The following is a 27,349-nucleotide window of genomic DNA, read 5'->3' on the forward strand; positions in this document are numbered from 1 at the left end:
ACAAGTAACATTTATGCACCAAATTTTATGCGAATATCTTGAACCATTAAGATCATCAAATGGCGTAAGTAAATAACTTAACAATTATTAAATCCATAGTTCATACCGTCCATTGCCACTTGTAACAGGTACACCAAAGTTTATGTGACTATCTATGAGACTTTATTACTAAAATTAATAATGTCCAAAGTTTATATGACTATCTATGACACTTTATTACTACTATTAGTAATGTCCAAAGTTCATGTGAATATCTATGACACTTTATTACTACTATTAGTAATGTCCAAAGTTCATGTGAATATCTATGACACTTTATTACTACTATTAGTAATGTCCAAAGTTCATGTGAATATCTTGACCACTTTATTACTACTATTAGTAATGTCCAAAGTTTATGTGAATATCTTGACCACTTTATTACTACTATTAGTAATGTCCAAAGTTTATGTGAATATCTTGACCACTTTATTACTACTATTAGTAATGTCCAAAGTTTATGTGAATATCTTGACCACTTTATTACTACTATTAGTAATGTCCAAAGTTTATGTGAATATCTTGACCACTTTATTACTACTATTAGTAATGTCCAAAGTTTATGTGAATATCTTGACCACTTTATTACTACTATTAGTAATGTCCAAAGTTATATCTATAGCACACTGAAGCTGTCAACAAACATGAATGCACTAAGACACTACCTCAACTCTTCTTCTAAAAACAGGTCTTCGAAAAATGGAGATCACAGATCAGTTTAAAATGATACAGGTACTATCTTTATTTTTTTAAGCCAATGGTATGCTTCCCGACAAAACCTTTGATAAGATCTATATTTACAACATGAAGGATCGTCTGTAGCTATTGACATTGCTATGAATACATACAATTCGGACATTGACACTTCAGACTACACAACACCCAACTTGATGGGGATAAAAGTAGAGTTAACACAGAATCTGCTCTCGTATTGTATTTTTTCAATTTCAATAAGAAAACAAAAATATAAGCATATAATGCAGAATGATACTTCAATAATTTGGGTTCATGCAATTTGAAGAATTGTAAGGTGAACATGTACATGTGTAACTTTGTAATGCAGATATCGATACAGAAATTGATTCTGTTTGTCTAACAATACAACACAATCATATTTAATGCAAAGTTTATCAAACTCTGAAATTGCATAAACATGCAGCCTTCACGATTTTGTTCATCAATATTAAACCTTGAAAATTCACAATTTTTATCATACAGTTTACCATTACCAAAAATAAACAGCATAACACATTGCTTCGTCACTATAATTTCTGTTTAAACATCTGTCCAAGCCTAGAAAAGTATGGTAAAGAAAAACCTTACGAAAGCAGTGTAATACTGTTTCATGATAATTTTGTTTGCAATTTTACTGCAAACATGATTTAAAATGTTAAATAACAATTCATTGCATTTAAATATAGAGATTTACAAAGATAATAATCTTTTATACATGCATCAGTCTGTGAGCATAAGGCCATACCAAAAGGATTCTATGACCAACTGTTTTGGAAGGGGTTTTTTACCAGCTGTGTAGGGGCACAGTTTTCACAGCTGGTTTGGGACAGGAGCTTTTATCAGCTTTTTTAACAATGGGGTTTACCAGCTGTTTTGGGACTAGGTTTTACCAGTTGTTTTGGGACAATGGGTTTAACTAGCTGTTTTGGGAAGGGGTTTTACCAGCTGTTTTCGACACGTTTTTTTTATAAGCTGTTTTGGGAAAAGGACCCTCTGCAAAATTAGGAAATATTGAGGTTTTTTAACAATTCTCATATTTGTTATTTTCATATAAAATCTCTTCAATTTGGTGAAATTTAGTAAATAACAATTGAGATTGTGTAGGTATTGCTAAAATAACACTCAACATGTACGTTCCACCTGTTCAAGATGGAAAAACAAAGAAAAATATCAGATTTTCTTTTGAAAATGGGGAAAAAATAAAGAGTTTGTTTTGGCAATGGGCCCTTTTAAAGAGCTGAAAAAACCTATTCTAAGTGAAGCGTCGAGTTCCAGTTTAAAAACCTTCTCTCCCAGCAGGAAAAAACAAGGTGCCTTGGAAAACCTGATCATCTTTTTTTTTAAGTTTCTTAGACAACAAACACTAAGCGGATTTTACTATTTAAAATTAAATATAAGGCCAGTGACATTTGTGGTCTTTATCTGATCAGGAATTTAATTTTCTCCATGATGATGTTAATCATAATCAGCTTCTAAATCAGATTTTTTGCGCAATTTTGTGTTTTGTTATTGTTGACATAGAATCAGTTGGTATGGCCTGAGCCCTAACCTCATTTACCAAATGAATTCAAGGAAAGCAACAGATTTGCATCATGGCTGATGTTATACTAGCCGAAAAATAACTGATTGTCTGAAATAACATCAAAGATACAAAGAGGTACTTCCTCAAAGCTTGACACAATTCTCAGTATTAAATCATCTTGAGTAATTGCTATTTTGAGGTTATTTAGGAACTGGTGGATTTCAGCATTCACAGTTTCTTTATTCTACTAGAATATAATACAACTTGAAATCAGTAATGTTAGTATTCTTTAATAATAATGTTCATTATGTTATAATGTACAAGAGAACAATTATATTCTGTCCCATTTTTCACTTCTACACGTATCGTTGTATCTTTGTGTGCGTAATGGCGAAAAAGTGTATAATTCTTAAACATGTACATGTGTGGAGTAATTGTTTTAAACATTGCCAAATGTCTATATCTAGCACAGTCTAATCAAGAGCCAGTAAAAAGCACCATTTATACAGCAACTACAATTTTAACCACATCATTTGAACTTTGCCAAGCAGAAAAGGTCTTCTAGTGAATATGACTTCAGCAGAAACTATTACAATTCCTTGGATTGGATGTGTTCACTGTCCGGAGAGCCAATCATAGTCAAACCAATTGTTAATATAAAATAAGCGAAACTTTGTAGTAAAAGAACTGTGACTGATTATCATGAGGCTTTAACAATAATTAACCAGCTATGTTCATAACTCAGTAGTTATGGAGTTGATTAACACAAAAACCAAACTTGACCAAGTCATTATGCCCACAAAAACTTTCACCAAGTTTCAACCTGATTGGATAACAATTTTTGTTTGCACAGAGACATACTTTGAAAAATCTATTTTTTTTAATGTAAAAGGGACATAACTCCAGAGTAACTGAGGAGATTAACCCCACAATGGAACTTGAAGTAAACATTATGGCAATAAACACTGGCAGCTAGTTTCATCATGATTTAATAATAAGGTTGTCAGGGGTTATCTGCACAAGACATAACCTATTTTTAAATAGGGTCATAACTCTGAGTTACCTAGGTGGTTTATCCCATGATCAAGCTTGACCCAAGACATTATAGCTACTATCACTGTCATCAAGTTACATTTCTGTATACTGTAAGTCATAGATCAGTGACATCATTGAAATTTGTGCAGTTGTTGGCAGTTGCTGGTCTAAAATTCCTCCTGCATCCCTCGATTTTCAGTGATGTAACTGTCAATGAAGCAGACGATGTAAAAATGTGCTATCATTTGCATAAAATAGGACAAAAAATAGATTGCCCCCATGGCATAACAATGGCGTGCCACCATGGCATAACAATGGCGTGCCCCCATGGCATAACAATGGCGTGCCACCATGGCATAACAATGGCGTCCACCATGGCATAACAATGGCGTGCCCCATGGCATAACAATGGCGTGCCACCATGGCATAACAATGGCGTGCCACCATGGCATAACAATGGCGTGCCACCATGGCATAACAATGGCGTGCCACCATGGCATAACAATGGCGTGCCACCATGGCATAACAATGGCGTGCCACCATGGCATAACAATGGCGTGCCACCATGGCATAACAATGGCGTGCCACCATAGCATAACAATGGTGATAAGTAAGTTTTATTCCAGTATTTTAAAGAATGCATACAAAGCCTGCTTGAATCACAGTTTCTGACTTTTACAGCTTGGCAAAGATGAGTAACTTCAGCAGTAAAGTATGATGTAACTTGAAGCCTCATTTTGAATTTCATGGATGGCTGGACTAAAAACAAAATAGCAACAATCTGAAGTTCGTTGCAACAATAGGTCCGACTATAAATACAACAAATCCTTATACAATTATATTCAGCCATTTAGATTTCCGCATCTATTTTTAATACCACTAAACAATCCCTACACAACCAGATAACAATATGGCTACTATTGAGTAGACAACATTTACAGTACATATAATTATTACATAACATTTTGAAAATACTACTCATCAATATAAAAGCAAAATATTTTCCATTAAACATATTCACATACAAGTCACAACAATTTCGCAGAAATAACAACACTTACATTATGTCAGCAGCTAGACAACCAGTTTAAAATATTAATAAATAACAGAATTTAATAACAAAATATTTTGAATATTCTATCTTATCTAATGTCTTCTAGACTAAATCAGTAACAAGTAGTTTATAAAAGGTACACATGAACATTGCAAGTAACAATTTAACAATGTTGCACTGACTGATAAAAACACAGTCATGCCCTTGTCCGACACATGAAAATGTTTTGACCTGTCACACTTACAGCATCAACATTCTAAAGGTAATACAAAAGATGTTCACATAAAAGGTGTGAGTGATGATTCCTTGTCCCTGACACCACACTAGGCCCAGCAATTAATGTTATATACAAATACAACACTGATTAGTAGATACGTTTGTAGACCATCAGGTACACCTGAGCATGCATGTTTACCAGTTACCAGTAGATATGCATAAAACTTTCCAACCAGTTGTCAGAATATACGTTCATAAAACAACAGGTACAACTTAGCAGGCATTTTCACCAGTAGATATGCATAAAACTTGCCCACCAGTCATCAATATATACGTTCGTAGAAAAGCAGGTACGCCTGAGCACGCTCAACGCTCGCCTCAGTGACCTCATTCACGCGCTGGTCGCTGATATGGAACCAACGGCCAGGGGGAACCAGCGCCTCCTCATTGGCTCCAGCCCCTGTGTCCACTTCCTGTCTGTCCCCTCGCATCACAAGCTCTGCATACCTGTTGAGGTACTCATTCACAGAGACGTTGTGCTTGTTGAGGAAGTTGTGCAGGGAGCCGATGTTTGCGCGCACTTTAACGTATGCTGTATAGTGGCCCATGTTAAGTCTCCCACTATGCTCCACCACGCCATACAGCGAGTATAGGATCTTTTTCTGGCCTGATTTGATACCCTGTAATGTCAAAACATTTTAATTTGCTTTTACACAGTCATACTTAATTTGCAATTTACTCTTCATCACATAAAGCCTTAAATTTACATACTTTTCCATTATGTAAAACATCATAGTATCATGTTTATGCATTTAGAAGTTTTGCCTGAATATCAATTTTGAGAATAATGATCAGCATCAAAACACCTGTATTAGAACATCTTTTACAAAATAGAATGATGATGTTCATGAAAATTGTAAGAAAGGCAAAACAGACAAACCTGAGTCAAGTTACTACAGTAGGGTGCAATATCCAGTACAAATGGGAAGTCTACATGTCTGTTCACCTTCCGTGAACTGAAGCCGATCTGTAACAGACATATGCATGTACATAATTGTTTTTATATGCATCAACATATTATATCCTGCCCCCAACATGAATGACATAACGCCATTGGTCAAGGACTTGTCACACAGTGACCCCACATTTTTCTATATTGGGTGACTATTGTATATTTTATCGTGCCAAAATGGCATCCATTTTCGGATTCCAAATAATAAGTGAAACCTTTCAGTTTCTCATTAATTGGGCAATGTAAACAAGTTGTCAACATGATATATAAGTTCTGGGTCCAGTTGGTGACACTATTGGATATGAGGGTGTATTTAACTATATTACAGTGTGAAGCATGAAAAACAAAGTTATTTGTTATATTAGATCAAAAATAATACTTTCCTTAGTTATATATGGTTTAAGCTTATACAGAGCCGACAGTGTCAGTTATTCATAGCTATTGATATTGCTTCTGAAAACAAATTTTAATTTATTCAGTTTCAAAAATATACTTAAATTCCACTATTCAAATGCATCGTTGTCGGAAGTGCCTTAAATAGCTTCTAACAACATACTAGAACTCCATTTTTTGAAATGCGTCGTGTTGGAAGTGCCTGAAGTTTTTCTAATAAAGGCCACCACAGCCATAATCATTTAACCTATTGGCCTAAATCAATAGGTGTCATCTACTGACCATGACCTATGTGCACACCAGGTTTGAAGACTAGACAAGAAATTGATCAAACATAACTGATCAGAATCGAAAATGTCTCCAAATGTTCAAGTTAAGTTCACCATGACCTTTGACCCAAAAATCAATAGGACGTGACCAATGATATACCCTATGCTTAAAAAGATGATCACAAAATATTGGGCAGAGGTCTAGTTCTTGGGGATGGACAGTCAGTCAAATTTGTTTTACCTGCAAGTAATGTTATTACCTGTGAGTTATGAATGTTTTTACCTGTTCAAAACGTTTGAGGTGCAGTGTGAGGACGGCGGGGGTCTGGAAGATGAGGTACTGCTTGTTGGCGTTGGAGTAAACAGTCTCCTTCTTCTCTGGAAACATGGGTAATATGACAGGTAAACAAACATGTATTATACAGCAGGAAAATAAACATTAACTGGTATCTTGAGTTGCATTTTAAATTGATTTAAAAAGCAAGATGGACCTGGAACCATTTAAACCAGTCAAGAACATGAATTACAATCATTATCTGCTGAATTTAGCTGTAAACATACCATGCTGTGTAAATAAAAAAAAATTGTCTTCTGAATACATGGCTTTTGGCAATTTTATTGGGTGTGAAATAGGGTATGGTTTTTCCATATATGCATGAAGTCAGCAGGTGCCCTTAAATGGTGAACGTAGGCATGCTTTATATCAGAATTTTTTCATATTTTTTGGAATTTAAGCTATAGGTATTCAGTGTTCATGTCACAGAAATAAAACCACAAAAAGACCCCCGGCGCATCTATTAGAGCATGTGTGTTCAAAAGGAAATTCATGATATTGCTTTCAAGAAGAAACTTCTTAGCAGATTATTTGAATCCTAAATTTATAGCTTAAATGAATTCAAGAAATGTACAGTGCTTGTTTTGCACAACATATTGACTAACCTTTGTTAGGGTTGTTCTTGAACTTTATCTTTGTGCAGTTTTTGCAGCCAAACTTGTTATGGCCGGTAAGAAGTTCTGCTGCTGTAAACTGATTGAGACACGACTGGATGGAACATTCCCCGGACGAAGGCTGGTACCTAAAACAAGAGCAGTTGCTGAAATGGACTAGTTTATATCTGGTGAAGAATGAAGAGTATTGGATACTATGACTGGTTTACATGTGGTGAATGAGGGGAGTATTGGATACACTGACTGGTTTATGAGAAGAGTATTGGATACACTGACTGGTTTATATGTGGTGAATAAGGGAAGTATTGGCTACACTGACTGGTTTGCATGTGGTGAAAAAGGAGAGTATTCATAATTGGATACACTGACTGGTTTACATGTGGTAAATAAGGGGATTATTGGATACACTGACTGGTTTACCTGTGGTGGAACAAGGGGATAATTGGATACACTGACTGGTTTACCTGTGGTGGAATAAGGGAATTATTGGAAAGACTGACTGGTTTACATGTGGTAAATAAGGGGATTGTTGGATACACTGACTTGTTTACATATAGTAAATAAGAGGAGTAAAGGATACACTGACTGGTTTACATGTGGGAGTATTGGATACTGTGACTGGTTTATACATGGTGAAGGATGCTGAGTATTGGATACAATGAATGGTTTATGTGTGGTGATGGACACAGAGTATTTAATACTCTGCATGGTTTATTTAATTATGTTGCATATACTCATAGTTTGAAATTAAATTGTAGACACATTTTAAATGCAAAGTAATTAAACATGTACCTGTCAGCGAGTGTATTAACTGATTTCTTCTTGCCCTCTTGGAACAGTTGCTTTAAATCAAACTGCTTGTTTACATTGGGTTTTGATTGCATATTGCAAGAGTCCATCTTGTCTTTGGAATGAGCATGTTGACTGGTACCATTTATGGTTTTTGAGCCTGAGTTTTCTTCCTTTGAGTCAAAGACTTCTATACTTGGTTTCTTTGCATCTGTATCATTTTTGTTTGCCTTTTCAGTTGCAATGCTAAGTTTATTAAATTCATTTGCTATAGTATCATTTCTATCTACAGTTTTACTCCCTTCGCTTGCTAAAGCATCAGATCCATCTGCTAAACTAAGAGCACTAATATCAGAAGTCAAAGTGCTAAGATCTGACATGGCACTTGTCTCTGTTTGGCATTCTAGCGTGCTGCTTTCGTTTAATCCACTATCAACACTGGTTCCTACAGATGTTTCAACACTGTCATTTTGAAGATTCAAGTCTTTGGATGTTTCGTTTTCATTGTCGGAAAGCTGAATTCCGTTCTGCACAGTGCCATTGACATAAGGTGACGAGCCATCCTGGAGTGACTCAACCTCTGCCTTCACAGCAGCATCGGAGCTGACTAGACCATTGCATATTTCGGTGTTACATATTTCGGTAGGCTTCACATCTGGCCTGCAGAGTGACTCACTGTTGTGGACACAGGAATTGCAGTTAAACGTATAACTAGTATCCATTGTCTCTTTCTTACCATTCAAATGGCTTTGTGATTCCGACAAATGTCCATTAACCAAAGAATAATTGACAATTATATCTGCAGAACTAGTATCACAGTTGGAACTCTCACTTTCCATATAGCCATTTGTCTCTGTATTTATATTGTTTACTTCTGTTTTAACAGCAAACAATTGAGAATTACCTACACTGCCATGTGCAACACCATTTTGCATACTATTTTGAACTGTAGAATTAGTGCATAGAGAGGCCTGTTCATTCTGATTGCCTAGTGAACTAGTACTGTCAGTGATTTGAGATTTGTTAGTCTCGGGTAAGCCATTACATGCACTGTCAGTTAAATGGAGGTCCCCATCATTCTGTGTATCCTGCTGTTGGGCACAACTGCTGGTTGCCTCTGTGCTGGGCGCCTGGAAACTGTCACTGGACTGGGGACTTGGGTGTTTGCTGCCAGGCTGGCTGGGAGGTGGGGCGTCTGAAGATGTTACAGACTCACTCAGGCTCTGGTTCATGTAGCACTTTGATGTGTCACTTTCCAGATTGTCCTCCACATCAGCATCTGGACAGGGAGACAGCATCCATTATCATTTTTTTATCTTTTGAATTCACTCAACTATTGCAAACAAATCCAGAATGTAAATGTGGATCATAACAGTAACATAAACATAAATAATATCCATTCCCTTGTTTTCTAGTAAAAAAATAAATAACTTGAATAGGGTTTTAAAGACTAAAGTATTGTGTCTTCACTGTAATATATAAAGTAATGATAACCAGTCAACTGTTTAACTGTTTTCACTAGATCCTTAGAAGAGACACCTGAACCAGTCCAGACATACCTGAGTCATCATCAGCATGATTGTCCCCCTTGTCCTGCTCTCCGTCCTGCCCAGCCTCCTCTCCTTCCTCCTCCTTCTGTTCATCAACTGACTCTTGGCCAGCCACCCCCTTACCCTTGCCCTGACGCTGGAAACAACACACATACATTTACATGTAATGAAAAGACATCCTATAACCTGGCGCTGGACAACATGTCAATAAAGAAAAGTGGTCAACTAATAACTGTCAAGTACTATTTAAAACATTTTGTTTAAGAAGTAATACATAAGAGATAGATCACTGAGCCCATCCCCCACATATTTCACTTACGTTAAAAACTTTTCAGGTAAACTCTGATCACTACCCTGCAGTCTAGTTAAAGATAAAGTTGAAGGAAATTGAAGTTAATTTAAGCGCCATATAGACTGACCCTGGATTCCCTCTTCTGTTTCTTCTTCTGTTTCTTGTTCATATGTTTGGAGGGTTCATCCTTACTGGCTGGGGCTTTCTCCAGGGACTGGCCACCTTGCTCTTCCTTCTCTGATTCCCGCCTTACACGCCCATGAACCTGGTTTGGGCGCTGGGGCTGGAATAAGCATATAAGCATTATACAAGGGTCTTACTTTCAAAGTATTGTTAACACTTGGTTTTCTACTCAAATTTCCTCGTTGTTTAAAAAATGTGACAATTTGAGATTTCCAAAATACTTCATGCTGTTTAGTGCATGACCAACAAATATGTTTTATTGTTGACAAAAGTAATGTCAAGGTAGTCATATTTAAAATGAAGCAGATACTGGAGTCAACATGTGTTTTCCATTGAGCTTATATGCAGTTATTTACTTTTTTAGAGCAGAATTTCTAATGAGCCAATCTTGTATTTACTCAAAATTTCATTACAAACCTTTTCTTCTGTGACTGGCAAAGATAGATCTAGGAATGGCTCAAGGATCTGTGATATCTGAAAACAATAACAACAAACAAGTCAAAATGTAAAATATCAAACTGCCTAATATATACATATGCCTATAAAAAACAAGGGGCCCAAAAGGGCCTATGCTCTACTGGCATGGCTCTTGTGGTCATTTTTAATCCAGAGCATGTATGTATGGGTAAAAGGCAACAGACATAAAGTTCACATTTTGTGTTTGGGTTACCTGAAAACGTTGCACGTTCAACATCTGAGCCAAGAAAGTATTGTAATCAGATTAGTTGCATGAACTATTTTAATATGTGCCAAGTAAAAGTCATCTGACAAAAAAAAATGCTTTCAAAACTGTACTCATGGTAAAAATTTCTGTAGTTTTAAAAATTAAAAAAAAGTTGGTAAAAAAGGTCAAAGTCAAGGGCAACCGAGGACAACATTGATCAATTTGAACAAATATTCACAGCAATTGTGCTGAGATGGATGCAAAAACACACAAAAAGATTTTCAAACCTATCCCAATTTAATTTTACAAAACCTGTGAACCCTGGGTGCGGCCAGTAATGACCCCAGGTGCATAACTTGAACAAACATTCACAACCAATTTTGTTAAGATGAATGTGCAAACTACAGACACTTAGAGCTAAGAAAAATCGGGCTTTTAACAAGAACAGGGCAGAGTAATTCGCAAAATCAGCTGCAGTACAAAAAGCAAATTCTCTCCCTTAGTCCTAGACTTGAATTTACATGTACATGTTAACTTGGCTAAAAATAGAATTCGCTCATGCAGACCTGAATGGCTAAAAATAAGTTAACTAAAAATAGCATTTCTTTAATTCAAAACTTTCAAGGCCCATAATCTAGGCATGCATAGGCAGATATGGCTGGTTCTAATTGATATCTAAATACTGTACAAGTTTCATCGAGATACAATCAAAACTGAAGACTGTATCGCGTTTACAAGAAATTGTTTACAGACGCACGGACGCACATACTACATACACATTACCATCGCATAAGCTCTTCTGGCCTTCTCACACATGTGTAGACTTGGACATAGACACTCTTCACAGACTGACTCCTGTAGACTTACACATAGGCTCTTCATAGATTCACACTTCTGTAGACTACTTACACATAGGCTCTTCACAGATTCACACTCCTGTAGACTTACACATAGGCTCTTCACAGATTCACACTCCTGTAGACTTACACATAGGCTCTTCACAGATTCACACTCCTGTAGACTTACACATAGGCTCTTCACAGATTCACACTCCTGTAGACTTACACATAGGCTCTTCACAGATTCACACTCCTGTAGACTTACACATAAACACTCTTCACAGATTCACACTCCTGTAGACTTACACATAAACACTCTTCACAGACTCACACTCCTATAGACTTGGACATAGACACTCTTCACAGACTCACACTCCTTGTAGACTTACACATTAACATTCTTACAGATTCACACTCCTGTAGACTTGGACATAGACACTCTTCACAGACTCACACTCCTTTAGACTTGGACTTAGACACTCTTCACAGACTCACACTCCTGTAGACTTGGACATAGACACTCTTCACAGACTCACACTCCTGTAGACTTGGACATAGACACTCTTCACAGACTCACACTCCTGTAGACTTGGACATAAACACTCTTCACAGACTCACACTCCTGTAGACTTACACATTAACATTCTTACAGATTCACACTCCTGTAGACTTTGACGTTAACACACTTCACAGACTCACACTCCTGTAGACTTTGACGTTAACACACTTCACAGACTCACACTCCTGTAGACTTGGACATAGACACTCTTCACAGACTCACACTCCTTGTAGACTTGGACATAGACACTCTTCACAGACTCACACTCCTTGTAGACTTACACATAAACACTGTCCACAGACTCACACTCCTTGTAGACTTGGACATAGACACTCTTCACAGACTCACACTCCTGTAGACTTACACATTAACATTCTTACAGATTCACACTCCTTGTAGACTTACACATTAACATTCTTCACAGACTCACACTCCTGTAGACTTGGACATAGACACTCTTCACAGACTCACACTCCTTGTAGACTTGGACATAGACACTCTTCACAGACTCACACTCCTGTAGACTTTGACGTTAACACACTTCACAGACTCACACTCCTGTAGACTTTGACGTTAACACACTTCACAGACTCACACTCCTGTAGACTTGGACATAGACACTCTTCACAGACTCACACTCCTGTAGACTTTGACGTTAACACACTTCACAGACTCACACTCCTGTAGACTTGGACATAGACACTCTTCACAGACTCACACTCCTTGTAGACTTGGACATAGACACTCTTCACAGACTCACACTCCTTGTAGACTTACACATAAACACTGTCCACAGACTCACACTCCTTGTAGACTTGGACATAGACACTCTTCACAGACTCACACTCCTGTAGACTTACACATTAACATTCTTACAGATTCACACTCCTTGTAGACTTACACATTAACATTCTTCACAGACTCACACTCCTGTAGACTTGGACATAGACACTCTTCACAGACTCACACTCCTTGTAGACTTGGACTTAGACACTCTTCACAGACTTACGTATTTACACTCCTCACAGACGACTGTGCTGATCAGCTGTCCTCCAAACAAACACTCCACAAACGTGTGCTTGATGTCATGACCATACACTGAAACAACAAAACATACCACCGTAATCACACTGATAAACATTCCATTTACTTGTGTTGGTTATTTCTGTAACACACCAACTAGCACTTAATGTGTGGGTTTGTATTCACAAACTAACTTACAATTATTTAGCTAAAGAAATATTTTATTTCAATTTGATTCCTCCTCTGTTAAACAATTCATTTCATAAAATGAGTAACAGAAGAAGACAAAAATGGAGCAAAACAAGAGTGCCGTGGTTCCAATGCTTGTTTGTTCTTGCTGTTGTTTTTCCAGTCAAACAAGGGGCTTAACTCAATAATGGTTAAAGCCAGGACTATGTACTTTACTATACATGTGTGTAGTCTCTGTGGCAATATGTGTAATAAGTTTGTCTTGCATACAATTTTTGAGTAAAATAAATAAAGACACAACAAAAAGGTACAGTATAACTTTCTTCATCAAGTGGTTTGTTTGATAAATTTAATTTCTTATGTACTGATAACGTACCTTTAATTTTAAACTTTGTTTCCTCGTCCACTTTTTTGGGGTTGGTGTTTTCTGACAGCTTGTAGTGCTTCAGTATTCCACTCTGGCCTCTCTGTAAAATATGATCTCTCGTCAATGCCAGTATTCTTTCCATTATAATGCAAAAATCATTTTTAACAGTTAGGTTTCTTTAAACAGACCAAGACATTAAAACCCTAGGGCCTAATTTCAATAAGATATCTTAGTAGTAAACCTTACACTGCTTAAGTGTGCTCAACCGTACAGTTAGTAGCAGAATCTAAGCAATAAATTATATTTATATTGAAATGCAGTTTACAGCAAAAAAAAATTTTTTTATGATATTCACAATTAACTATTTTTCATTTCGTAAAATCAAGTTTAAACAATTCATTTGGCAAAATATGAAATAAGAAACATCAGCTTGTCGCGCTTATAATGTTACAAGATTTTGGGGCCTGTCCTGGAAAACGCCTCGAGTTGTCATACCTAATCTTACACTTAAATCTTTTCTTAAAGTATATGAGGTACATGCTAAGCACATGGCTAATATGAACTCCGCAAAAGTTTGATTTGTTAATCAATCAATATGTACTATGAAGACATTTATGTTTGTCGGTCAGGTAGATAACATATACACATTCTATCCAGAGATCACTCAACTTATGTAAACACTACCGTACCTTGATCTCCTCAGTACGCATGTTGTCCAGCAGATATCTCAACAACTCATGGCTGTCCTGCTGCTGCATACCCTTAAACCGCGGAGCTCTGGAATAACAAGCAAGGCCAAACCATTAGTTAATTTTATACAACTTTATTTCAAATATAAAGTAAAAAGCATTTTATTCATCAAAAACATTAATAAAGGAATGTTGAAATAGACCGAAGCTGTCATTCTTAGTAAATACTAATGTTTTGGTACATGTAGCCATTCATTATAATCTTTGGCAATGTGTAATTCAAGCAATTAGTCACAGGTTGGCAGTTACCATAATATATGCTACGCCATTCATCTACCTGCCTATACAAGACTTCATGAAACTGATTTGCTCAACAAGCAATTCAGATTGTAAGAGATTAAACTGAGTTAAAGGCTAATTTGGTAACTCAATACTAAGCTACTTCTCAGAGATTTTCAAATATACAGAAGCTACTGTCATCCTTCAGAATATTCATTACTAGACTCTGGCCCATGTTCCAATAAAGATAGTGAATTTCTAGACGTTAACCGGTTTTGGGCCTACACTGCATTTAAATAAAAACATTGAAAGGTCATTTATCGCATGGATTTATTATGCCCGTAATGTTATGAGTGTCACCGAGCACTCTTAACCAGCGTAACGTTTAAACTAAGATACCTTATTGAAATGGAGCCCAGATAAACAAGCTAAGTCCTAGATAAACAAGCTTAGTCTTCTTTTGAGGTGACTTACTTCTTGCAGACCTGTCCAAAGAGGGCGCTGGGATTGATACATCCAGACTTGGTGGTGGAGTTGACATCATGGAAGAACATCACAAGGGAGTGGGTCAGCGGACCTGGCTCTACCAGGGTGATCTCAATAGAACCCTGGATAACAATTTATCATCAGATATTAGTATTTAAATGTAAAACTTATTTCTCTATGAATCCCTGATTGACAGTGGACCACAGTGAAAGTATCATCTTTGAAAACATGTATATGTACATAAATGATAAAATATATTGAAATAACAATAGCACAAGTGGTGTAATGCATTTAATTAGTTAATTGCAATACATAATCACTGTTATCGCAAGGTTGGGCTGTAAGGCAGAGATTTTTTCACACCTTCACACATCGACAGTGCACAATGATGCCACCTTACAGTACGCATGTCTATTTTTTTACTACAGAATCATATGACGTAAAATCTACCGTACACTTAAAATATTTAACTACCATAACTGTACATGATTTTCCACTGCCGATATAACTAAATTCATCAATCGATGTGAGTAACATCCCTTCGAAGTGAAATGTAAACATACACTTTTTCTTCCATTTATTACTCTATATTAAAGCAATTTCGGCCAGAAATGTACTTGGAAACAAAATGTGTCAAAAGCCTTATACTATATAGAAGACGCAGGTTTTTTCAGGGGTGGGTGGGGGATGGAGGGTGGGGAATTCTGGAGGGAAAAAAGGGTGTCCTATTCAGTGATTTACAAACCTTAATTTGGTCATAGTATCACAGGACTTTACATTAAATAAGACCTTAGAGATAAGTCGCTTAATTCCACGCATACCTTTAAAGAAGGTGTACGCACCAGCTCTTTAAGCTGTTTACTGGGTTTATCGTTGTCGCTGTCATCATCGCCGGAGCTGGCAGAGTCCTGGAGGCTGTCCCCATGGTTCAGCAGCTTGAGAGCCTGCCCCTTTCTGCGATCCTGCAGCAGACCTTCCAGAGCATGTGTCTGTACAAGATTCTGGGGAAGAAAAAGGAAAAGCTCAAGGTACATACATGTATTTATGCTATACCATGTTTAAATGTTTTGCCTTAAAGGATATAATTACTTTGAGTGATTTCCCAGGTATCTTTACTATCTATACACTTCAAAACTTCATTTACAATTGGTAACATATACACCAGATTATGGAGGCAAAACAGTCCAGGTCAAATGGTGTAATGCTACAATTATTGTGTTAACTAAAGAGCACTATTTTAACAGCATTGCACAATTCTAAAATAACATCAGCAAATCTTAATTATAAATTTAAGCAGGGAGAAGAAACTAACAACTTACTGCCAGTGTACTTTAGCCATAATAAAACCCACAAACCTGCATGACAGCATTGAAAAAGCAGGTGTTTCCTAAATTGCTCAGACCCTGAAAACAATCATAACAGAATGCATCATGGTACCTTGTTTAAATTTAAGATTACTTTCTGACTAATTGCTATCAATTTAATGGATTTCATTTTTATACTTAACTCTAATGAATAAGTTGCATTAAAATTGAAATATTTGAAGAAAAAAATAATTTAAAAATGCTTAGGGTCAGGGGCCACCAGGTAGCTGAGGGTCCAGGGGGACCAAGCTCCTGAGATTTAATTAGATTCATCAAACAATAAGCACCACAGTGTACATGTGCAGTTTTACCTTGACCTTGGTGCAACCTCCTGAAGCCCTGCCGGCCGTTACCCGTGACTTGTTCCCGTCTGCATTCACTCCGCTCGTCCCCGCCACCAAACTGTTCTTACCTGTACCCGAACAAACCAGGTTTAATTCTAATTACACAAGCACAGCATTAAGTTTTGCATTCTCTAATTGGAAAAAAGCTTTTGATAAGCTTCAATCACTCAGGTTAATTTTAAACTTTTTGTCAAAACCCTAGTAGTCTAATCAATGCAATAAACAGACTTCATTTTTTTTATGAAAGTTAACCCAAGTCAACTCTGGGAGCCTATGAGCCAATACAGGTATGAAATGATGATGTGAGGGCTGTTGAGCCTGTACCTGATGCCTGTGTTCCATCAGTGAGAAGCGTTCCCGCCTGTTTCCTGAGGTAATCCAAACACTCCTGAACCTTCTTACTTTTTCCCACCGATACCTCCCCATCACAGTCATAGCACCTGCACGAAAAACAAACACATAGTTCTAGCTTTGGAGGATAAAGGCCAATTCTGCTACAAATGGGTATCTAAGTCCTGTAAAAATAGGCTTCTATACAATAACAAAGTGCCTTTACAGTGTACAAATAAATAAATTGTGGGTGAGCATGGCGCAAAATGGTGCGATTTCTCATCTGTTTTTCTTAGTTAAAAACAGGGTAAACATGTAAGTGAACAAACATTTAATCCATTGTGACTTGATTTGCTTCACTGTTTGCTTTAATATTGTCATTAACAACATATGAAACTTAATCTCAGAATCTTTAACATTACTAAGAAATGGCAAAGTTGTGCTGTTAAAAATTATAACAACACCAAGGCTAAGGAAATTCCTCGATTTTTTTCTTAGAGAAAAATGACATGCTAAATGTAATAGCTGTTTACCAGACAAGCCAGTTGGTGGTGTTGATGACAATGTTATGCTGGGAGGATCGTGGTGTCTCGTAGTGCTTCAGTGCATGCTTCTCTACGCTCATCCTGCCACAACCCTACAACACACAGGAGTGCACATCATCACTCACTAAAATGAACGATATTGTACAAGTACTGTACAGGCCACCTAGCAGGCTGTGATATATTCAATAAAATGTTCCTAACAATATAAAGACTTGTTTGGAATATTACTTATAAAATTGTGCACATAATCGCTCACTTATAGAACATATATTGAACAAGTTCAGGCCACCTAGTAGGCTGAGATATATTCAATTAAATGTTTCTAACAGTATAAAGAATTGTTTGGAATATAACTCATAAAATGATTCAGTTGTTTAAGGTTTATCTTCCAACCATGTAAAATTTTCCCAGAGTTTGGAAAATATATAACACGAGGTTGCCATTTTTAAATACCATTTCTCTCATAAGATCAACAAAAAAATACAAATACATGTTGGTAAAAAAAGGTTTTTACCTGGTGTCCACACTGGAGGCAGACCCATAGACTGGGGTCAAGAGATTCCACAGGGTCCACACCCACACCACCCTCCGCCCCCTCTGTTCCAACACGGCTCTCAACCTTTTTTGTCACATCCTTCAAACAACTCTGGCAGAACAAAAACAATGATTATATGTTAAACAATGATTATACTTGGTAGATGTAATGTCTTAATTTGATGTAACCTCATTTAATTATTGAATCATAAGCATTCAAAACGAGCAAATAATCAGTTAAATAACATTTATTCATTGAATAACATTTAATAATTACACTAAATATATTTAATAAATAACAAGCTTTTTGTACTAACTTGACATTCTCCAAATGTCTGTTTTGCTAAACATTTTTTCATTGCACTGAAATTCACAGCCTTGTTCACATGAGCACATCCTTTTCCTGTAAATACGAAACATGCCAAATTTTATAAATGTTCTGTTCTGTCCATTTTAGTACTAAAACTTCTTCAAAGTAACGCCAGAGAAAGACTTCCTGCTGGTAACAGGGTAGTTTGCATTTTACTTCATAACTGTTTTGTAGGTCAGTGTTCACTGGCGTCAAACTGCTTAAGCATATTAACAGTTAATTCCATGATGCACATTGTAGCATGCGTGCAAGAACTTATAGGACATGTTCACCATACCTGTGATATCTTCCGAGGAGTCTGACACCTCGTTCTCTTTATGCTTGTGCAATTTGTGCTTGTTTTTCTTTCCCATACTGTATGATACTGTAACTTTGGCTTCAAGAACTCTCATTGAGAAAGACGTCACACTTTGGGACAGCTAATTTCTGCAAATCAGAAGAATTGAGCATGAAAATAAAGTAGACAAGTGCAATAATGTCTATTAATGAAAACATGTTTCCAGCTAAAGTCCTCGGTTTTCAAATGATCTGTCTCGAAAGGGGATTTAAATTAAAAGTGGTGAGAAAGAGTGGTTGCAATGGCTCTGTGAGTCCTTAAATGAGGAATGCCTGGATCAGCATTTAAATGGTCATTTTGAGAAGTTACTACTTAACAGGGGTTTTCTTAAGCAGACGGACAGAGACGAACAGGCTGAAACTGAACAACTTTTCTCAATTTTCTCTAAAAGTAAACCAAAACCTAAACCAACAAGAGCCGTCGTAAGACAGCGTGCTCAACTACACGGCTTTGACTTAGAATACAATAATGATGTAATAATACCAAGTTTGGTCTCTTTATGTCAAACCTAACTAAAATTATTCGATACATAATGTGACTTGATGCTGCACTCCCACCAGCCCGCCCAAACAATGACTCAAGTCATTCAAATAACTTGATTTCCCATTACCAAAATGTGGTTAAGAATATACAAATATGCCTTTCAAAGGAAATAAAAAAATCAAAAAAAAATCAAAAAAAAATCAAGGGCCATAATCTGTATTTAGGCTTAAAACGGAGTTATGTTTCTTGTTGTAAGATGGTCATATAGAATTTTATTAAGTGCATTTAATGAACGGTATAGAAGTTTTTTTATTAAAATCCCAACTTGCCCTTAACTTTTACTTGCCTAAAACTTTAACCAAAGTCAATCAGGGGCCATAACTTGTATTAAGGATATGGAGTTATGTAACCTCATTGGGTGATGGTCCTGAACAATTGTGTGAAGTATTAAGTCAATTGAATGAAGGGTATAGAAGTTATTAAACAATAACCCAACCTGCCCTAAAACTTTCACCTAAGTTCCATAGTCAATCAGGGGCCATATTTTGTATAAAAGATAATATGGAGTTATCTAACCTCATTATGTGATGGCTCTGAACATCTGTGTGAAGTATTAGGTCAATTGAATGAGTGGTATTGGAGTTTCAAGTGAAAATCCCAACTTGCCCCAAAACTTCAACCTGCCCTAAAACTTTAACCTAAGTCAATTAGGGGCCATAACTTATATTTAGGATAATATGGAGTTATGTAACCTCATTGTGTGATGGTCCTGAACAACTGTGTGAAGTATTAAGTCATTTGAACAAAGGATAAAGAAGTTATTAACAAGAGATGTTTGTCAAACATTCCCCCCTGAGCGCCATGTTGTAAGGATTATATGGACAATTGAATAAAATATGCATGGAATGAAATGACAGCTGATTTGTCGCTGACATTGGATGCCGTTGAGGCAGTTTTAAGATTATGACCATTCAAAGTTTGAGGATAGAGTGTGTTATGACCATGACCTTTGACTCTATGACCTCAAAATCCATAGGAGTCATCAGCTGGTCACCAAAAATCTAAATGTTAAGTGCCATGGGTGCAAGCATTGACAAGTTATCACAAAGACAAGCTTTTTTCCTTCAAGGTCACTGTAACCTTGACCTTTGACCCAATGACCCCTAAAATCATAAGGGGTCATCTACAGGTCAGACACAACTCCAAGTTGAGGGCCATGGGTGCAGGCATTGTCCAATTATCAATGAAACATTTTCGCATTCAAGATCACTGTGAACCTGACCTTTGACCCAATGACTCCTAAAATCAATAAGGGTCATCTCCTGGTCAGGTCCAACTTACATGTCAAGTTTGATGATAATAGATTCAGGCATTGTTGAGATATCACTAGGAGAAGATTTGTTAACTTTTTTGCATTAAAGGTCACTGTGACCTTGACCTTTGACCCCTTAAATCAATAGGGGTCATCTACTGGTCAGGCCCAACCTCCAAGTCAAGTTTGAGGGCCATGGGCGCAGGCATTGTTGAGTTATCACTCGGGCAACCTTTTATCGTTCAAAGTCACTGTTATCGTGACCTTTGGCCCAATGACCCCTAAAATCAATAGGGTCCATCTACTGGTCAGCCCCAACATCCAAGTCAAGTTTGATGGCCATGGGTCTAGGCATTGTTGGGTTATCACTCAGACAACCTTTTACCATTCAAGGTCACTTGACCTTGACCTTTGACCCGATGACCCCCAAAAACAATAGGGGTCATCTACTGGTCAGGCCCAACCTGAAAGTCAAGTTTGAGGGCCATAGGTGCAGGCATTGTCATAGGTGCAGGCATTGTCGAGTAATCCCACTGAGAACCTTTTACCATTCAAGGTCACTGTGACCTTGACCTTTGGCCCAATTACCCCTAAAATCAATAGGGGTCATCTACTGGTCAGACCCAACCTCCAAGTCAAGTTTGAGGGCCATGGGTGCAGGCATTGTCGAGTTATCACTCGGAGAACCTTTTACCATTCAAGGTCACTGTGACCTTGACCTTTGGCCCAACGACCCCCCAAAAAATAGGGGTCATCTACTGGTCAGGCCCAACCTGAAAGTCAAGTTTGAGGGCCATGGGTGCAGGCATCGTCGAGTTATCACATGGACAACCTTTTACCATTCAAGGTCACTGTGACCTTGACCTTTGACCCGATAAGCCCTAAAAACAATAGGAGTCAGCTACTGGTCAGGCCCACCCTCCAAGTCAAGAATGAGGGCCATGGGTGCCGGCATTGTTGAGTTATCACTCAGACAACCTTTTACCATTCAAGGTCACTGTGACCTTGACCTTTGGCCCGATGACCCCCCAAAACAATAGGGGTCATCTACTGGTCAGGTCCAACTTCCATATCAAGTTTGATGACCATAGGTCTAGGCATTGTTGAGTTATCACTCGCACAAGCTTTAAAATTATTTTACCATTAAAGGTCACTGTGACCGTCACCTTTGACCCGATAAGCCCTAAAATCAATAGGGGTCATCTACTGGTCAGGCAAACCTTCATGTCAAGTTTGATGACCATACGTCCAGGAATTGTTGAGTTATCAGTCGGACAAGCTTTGGTCTACCAACGGACCGACCGACCGACCAACATACCGACATGCCTGTGCAAAGCAATATACCCCTCTTCTTCGAAGGGGGGCATAATAAATATTCCAACTTGCCCTAAAACTTTAACCTAAGTTCCATAGTCAATCAGGGGCCATAATTTGTATAAAAGATAATATGGAGTTATCTAACTTCAAGTTCATAATGTGATGGCTCTGAACATCTGTGTGAAGTATTAGGTCAATTGAATGAATGGTATTGGACTTATAAGTGAAAATCCCAACTTGCCCTAAAACTTTAACCGGACGCCGACACTGGGGCGAGCAGTATAGCCCACCTATTCTTAGAAAAGTCGAGCTAAAAACTACTGATAATAAAAGAAAAAGCAAATACGAAAAAGATAGTAGAAAGAGAATCTTCCAATCTTCCTGGTTAAACATATTTAAATGGTTAGAATACGAAAATCATCCCATGAAATGTAAAGTTTGTACGAAATATGATGATGTTGGTTCTTTTGTTACGGGTTCAAACTTCTTTCCAAAAGACTCTTTAAAGGCTCATGAACAATCGCAAGGTGATTGTAAAAATGAAAAGATAGAAAATGAAAAAAATCAACCAGAAAATTCCGAAGCATTGAAGGTTTTAACAAAGCTTGATGAGAAGACAATTAATCAATTGAAATTCAAGTTCAGAAATGTTCACTTTCTGTCAAAAAAATGCAGACCATTTACTGACTATGTTGATCTTTGTAATCTCAATAAGGCACAGGGTCTCGACATTGGATCAACATATTTATCAAACAAGGCTGCACATGAATTCATGCAATTTGTTGCCAAAGCAGCCAGAAATAAGATTAGACAAAGCCTTCAGAAGAGTAAATTTTTAGCAGTTATTTCCGATGGATCAACTGACGCCTCATATCAAGAGGCTGAGATTGTGTATGTTCGTACCTGTCCAAAAGGAAAGATTAAGGTTAACTTTTCACTTGTGAAAAATGTCCCAAGGGGCAATGCAAAGACAGTTTGTAGTGTCATGCAAGATGGGTTAAAAAACTAATGATGATAGTGCTGAAGAAATAGTGATGGATGATGATGTATACAGCAGTGACTGTGACTTTTATGAAGAAGAATCAACAAAGTGTGAAGAAAATCTATTTGAAAAAAGAATTCAGTATGAAGATAATGAATTCCTCATGGTTTTAAACAGTGAGGCTATGGTGTAACTGTTGTTGGATGATGCTCGTTTGAAAATAAAATGTAGCAGTTAAGATCTTAAATTATTTTTTGTGTTCATAAATAAATATCGTTGCCTTTAATACAGATTGACTAAAATGGTATACATATAAACATTATCAAAGATCAGGCAACCCAATTTCCTAGGGGGCAAGTAGATGTTCAAATTGGCTTGCCCCCGGTGCAAGTGAAAGTCAAATCGTTAGGAAAAACCCTGCTTAAGTCTGCGTGAGGTAATATCAAGCTGCTTAGTCAGTAGAGCACTTTACCTTCTAGAAGTATGTTTGCAAAGGTTACATTTATACCTTTATTGTTACTCCTAATATAATAAGACTTGTTGGGGGCAGGGCTTTCAGCAGGGTCTGAAACCCAAGAGTCAATGACTCTTGAGGTCTGATTTTCAAGAGTAAAAATAAGTTTTTCAAGAGTCATTGTCCGTTTTTTTGTTAAATTGTTTGTTTTTTTAAATTTTGTCTTTGTAAATAATAGGTCTCATCTGTCATAAGATGGCATTGCAAGGTACAAAATAATCTATACTCCATTAAAAAGTTTCAAAAACTTAAAAAAATAACAACAATTTCCAGTGTTTTATAAAGACCTGCTGTATTATTCTGTAAAAAATTCTCAAGCACCACAAAAAATAATCAATATAATTTTTAAGTTTAATAGAATACCTTGTCTAATTTCATTTTCTTAGGTGGTTAAAAAATTCAAGAGTCAAAACTTGGAAAATTGTATATGTTTAATGCATGTTTGTTCTGTAACCCAATGCATTCTTGTCAAATTCCAATGTGCACCAGTGATTGTTATGTTGCAATACACCATACATGTGAACTCTGCCGGCGGTAGGTAAAATATACCGCTTTTGAGGCCCTTCTAACACCATACCGCTTTGCTGTCGAAATCTACCGATATTTAAAGCTCTTTTAAAAAACCTCAAAATTATATCAAATTGGCCTTAAACTTTCTTTTAAAAACCTCAAAATTCTATCAACCATGCTAAAATACCATATTAATCAGTCACTTTAAAGAACATGGTGCAATAAACCACTTGTCAATTAACTTCACACTTCGGCTGAGATCGTTGCTTAGTTACCAGTACGGTACAAAAGACCACTAATCAGCATAACTTTGTTCATTGGTATCCTACTAATCAGCATATTTACTACTAATCAGCATTTTTTAAATATCAAAGACATTAAATAACTGTCAAAACATCAAAGAAAACAACATTTCAAAGGTGTTATTAATTATCTACAGTGTATATAGAATTTTAGGACATTTTGGCGGGAAAATTGATATACACAATTCTGCAGTCGTCTGCACTTACATTCCGACCTGTTTTGGCAGTCAGATTTGATTTTTAGCAGCTCTTTTGAATATAAACTTGTTTTTACAAGTCAGAGTTTATATTACTTCTGTTTCTTAGCAAAAACACTGACATTTGACAAGTCTCTTAACCATGACGTATTTAATATGTATTTTCCGAAAATCTATAAATATTAACAAATATCAAGTTTTTGTTTACATTGTATCCATCATTGTTTTTGACTGAAAAATAAAGAAATTATAAATTCTACTGCTTTTGAACCCAAACTACCGCTTTTGAGACCAAATCTACCTCTCTCTCATTGCAAAAGGTTCACATGTATGTTTTCAAGTTTTTCTTTCTTTCCGGAAGTAAACAAAACCATTCAACATTCCTTTTGCCAATATTGCAACATTGTATTTTTCATAAATGGCATAACCATAACTGTTATACAATACTGTTTCGTTATAGAACTTAAATATCATTGACAATGAGAACGCAACCGATCAGATTCCAGATCGATAATCACTTGTCACTTTGGTTGTTAATTGCTCTTGCAGATTAAACAAACATTCAGATCATGCATTGAGGCTCCTTTCAGATAATACCAACTCTCACACTAAAAATTCTCCCATTTCAAAACTGACGCAGAGTACAAAATTATGAGGTGTCAATTTCGGGTCATTTACGATATCTGTGTGTCAAAACCCAGTAGCTTGAGTCAATTGAAAGCCCTGGTTGGAGGCGTGGTCGTGCGAATTGAGGATAACCATGCACCCAACAGCAGTTGAACAGATGGGTGGCAAAAGGTTACAAAGTACATACATCAGGCACTGGCAATGACAGCTGGACAGTGTTAACATTTTATATCTACTGGATCAAACAATATTGTCAGAAAGTCATATTCCAAAGGTGTAATCGAAAATAAATGTGTTTGTTTTTACTGAAAGATGGACTTGAACACAAGATAAAAAATGCCGTTTCAATTCTCTCAGTAACATGGTCATCAATGAAGTCATGTGTTAGCGAAACCTACATTGCTCTAAAGGCACTCTGCGGCTGTCATTCCTTAAAAATGTTGTTTAATTTAGATTTAAAGAGACAATCTATTTTCTATTTTTACCAACATGGTAAATGTCATATCCGGGCTCTTATCTTACCCCAAAGAAAAGACGAACGAAAGAAAATGATAAAAGCATACACCGAATTATTTAACGAAAAGTAAAATCATTATGTAAAAGTACAAGTATATTTTTATTGCAATTGTTTTTACTATTATTATTATTATTATTATTATTATTATTATTATTATTATTATTATTATTATTATTATCATAATGTTTCAGTAGATTTTACTTATGTTTCATTTGCTTTGCCAATGTCAAGTCGTTCACATAACAAGGGCCAAAAACTCAATTCCAACTCAGTACACTCTTCACCATTGCTTACTAGAATCGGTATCCTCAGCATCTTGACACACACATAAATCGCATCTCTAAGAAGGCAAACAGCACATTGGGCTTCACGAGGAGAAACATTACGTTTCACTCTGAACCACTGTAATATTCTGCCTACAAAGTTCTTGCCCGCCCCCAGCTTGAATATTGCTCAACACCATGGTTTCTTTTCACGGGTACCCATATATGCCAACTTGACGTAGGGCTGCCAGATGGGCCAAATTTGACTATGGACAAACATCAAGTGCCACGGACATGATGCAGTCTCTACAGTGGCGTAGGCTTGTTTTTAGAATGTAGATAACAGGCTTTCTAATATGTACAAAATAACACATAAACTAATAGCCATCCCTATCTCTGGCTACCTTATCCTACTGACATTATCACAGCTCCTCTTACAGATAATTATCTGCCATCACCGACTACTACAAATCCTCTTTCTTCCCAAAAGCTGTTTTCCATTCGAACAACCTAGCTCCCACTCAACGTACATGTAGTGGCCTGCCCTACCTTGGAGCAGTTCAATCAGGCTGTCTGTCAGATTGAACACGTCTCGACATAGGAAACTATCAAAACTATCAAAACTACTTTTTTTTTTCTTTTTAACCTACAATGTAATCTGTACCTCATTGTTTTGACTTTATTTTTATTCTTCTTTCACAACCTTTACTAACATTCTTGCGGCTTGAAGCGCTAATGTCTAGATCCCCAGTAGCGGTTTGACATTAACGGAAGATTATGTTCCCATCATTTATCGGTAAATCTATTTTGATGAGTGTGTGGGATGTTTGTGGTGTTTGTATTTGGGTTTGTTATGTTCTCTAGTTCATTAATATTGTCGTTTGGGTCACTGCCTTTTGCATCTAAACAGGGTTGGTGTTTTTATTAAATTTCAATCAATAATTTGGACCTCCAAAATACAAATTGTTAAATTAATTGATATGGAGTTTGAATCGGGTCAATGTCCGTTTATAATCGGAAGTCACATGAACAGATTTTGAACGCCCTAAATTATGTATTTCCAAACCATATATTTCATTGTAAGACATTAACAATGCAGTACGTGTTTTATTATGGAAACTTTAAATTTGCACAATTCTATTTTATGGAGAACCTGTTAATTTCTGACTTTGAGCAGCTGAATAAATGTGCACATACTTGGCCAATTTATTATTACAAGACACCATCTACATCACAAACAAGCAAGCTACCCTGTTTTTTGTGCAACCATGTGTAGCACTTACACACAGGACCCCACCCTCCTGGAATACGGTTAGTATTTTAGTGGTGAGGTCGGGATCGAGGTTAACAGACACGTGTCTTGTCATTA

At 36.8% G+C, this 27,349-nt stretch overlaps 1 protein-coding gene across 2 annotated transcripts; it reads right to left on the bottom strand.

Annotated features, from left to right (window-relative positions):
• Window positions 1-958: 958 nt before the first annotated feature.
• LOC128238249 (ubiquitin carboxyl-terminal hydrolase 45-like) lies at window positions 959-25,710 on the bottom strand. Of its 2 annotated transcripts, none has more exons than XM_052953954.1 (21): window positions 25,599-25,710; window positions 18,897-19,045; window positions 18,567-18,652; window positions 18,230-18,361; window positions 17,704-17,807; window positions 17,165-17,280; window positions 16,808-16,908; window positions 16,488-16,535; window positions 15,975-16,133; window positions 15,121-15,254; window positions 14,368-14,455; window positions 13,688-13,778; window positions 13,109-13,197; window positions 10,455-10,511; window positions 9,982-10,137; window positions 9,572-9,698; window positions 8,016-9,291; window positions 7,215-7,351; window positions 6,559-6,653; window positions 5,542-5,628; window positions 959-5,281 (listed from the first exon to the last, which is right to left on the bottom strand). In XM_052953954.1, the coding sequence occupies exons 2-21, from the start codon at window positions 19,009-19,011 to the stop codon at window positions 4,925-4,927; spliced, it is 3,555 nt and encodes a 1,184-aa protein (XP_052809914.1). In that variant the 5' UTR covers window positions 19,012-19,045; window positions 25,599-25,710; the 3' UTR covers window positions 959-4,924. The 2 variants fall into 2 exon arrangements, with proteins under 2 accessions (XP_052809914.1, XP_052809913.1); XM_052953953.1 differs by having other exon boundaries at window positions 15,954-16,133.
• Between the last annotated feature and the right edge of the window lie 1,639 nt (window positions 25,711-27,349).

Source organism: Mya arenaria, chromosome 6, assembly GCF_026914265.1.
Source record: "Mya arenaria isolate MELC-2E11 chromosome 6, ASM2691426v1".
Classification (NCBI taxonomy): domain Eukaryota; kingdom Metazoa; phylum Mollusca; class Bivalvia; order Myida; family Myidae; genus Mya; species Mya arenaria.

What these genes read in the sequence shown, in the direction of transcription:
- LOC128238249 (XM_052953953.1), bottom strand. Translation starts at nt 19,011, where the DNA reads ATGAGAGTTCTTGAAGCCAAAGTTACAGTATCATACAGTATGGGAAAG. An exon ending in TTTGGACAGGTCTGCAAGAA is followed by an intron (nt 14,456 to 15,120) that starts GTAAGTCACCTC and finishes TTGTTATTCCAG; the next exon opens with AGCTCCGCGGTTTAAGGGTA. An exon ending in TCTGTGAGGAGTGTAAATAC is followed by an intron (nt 10,512 to 13,108) that starts GTAAGTCTGTGA and finishes TATTGTTTTCAG; the next exon opens with ATATCACAGATCCTTGAGCC.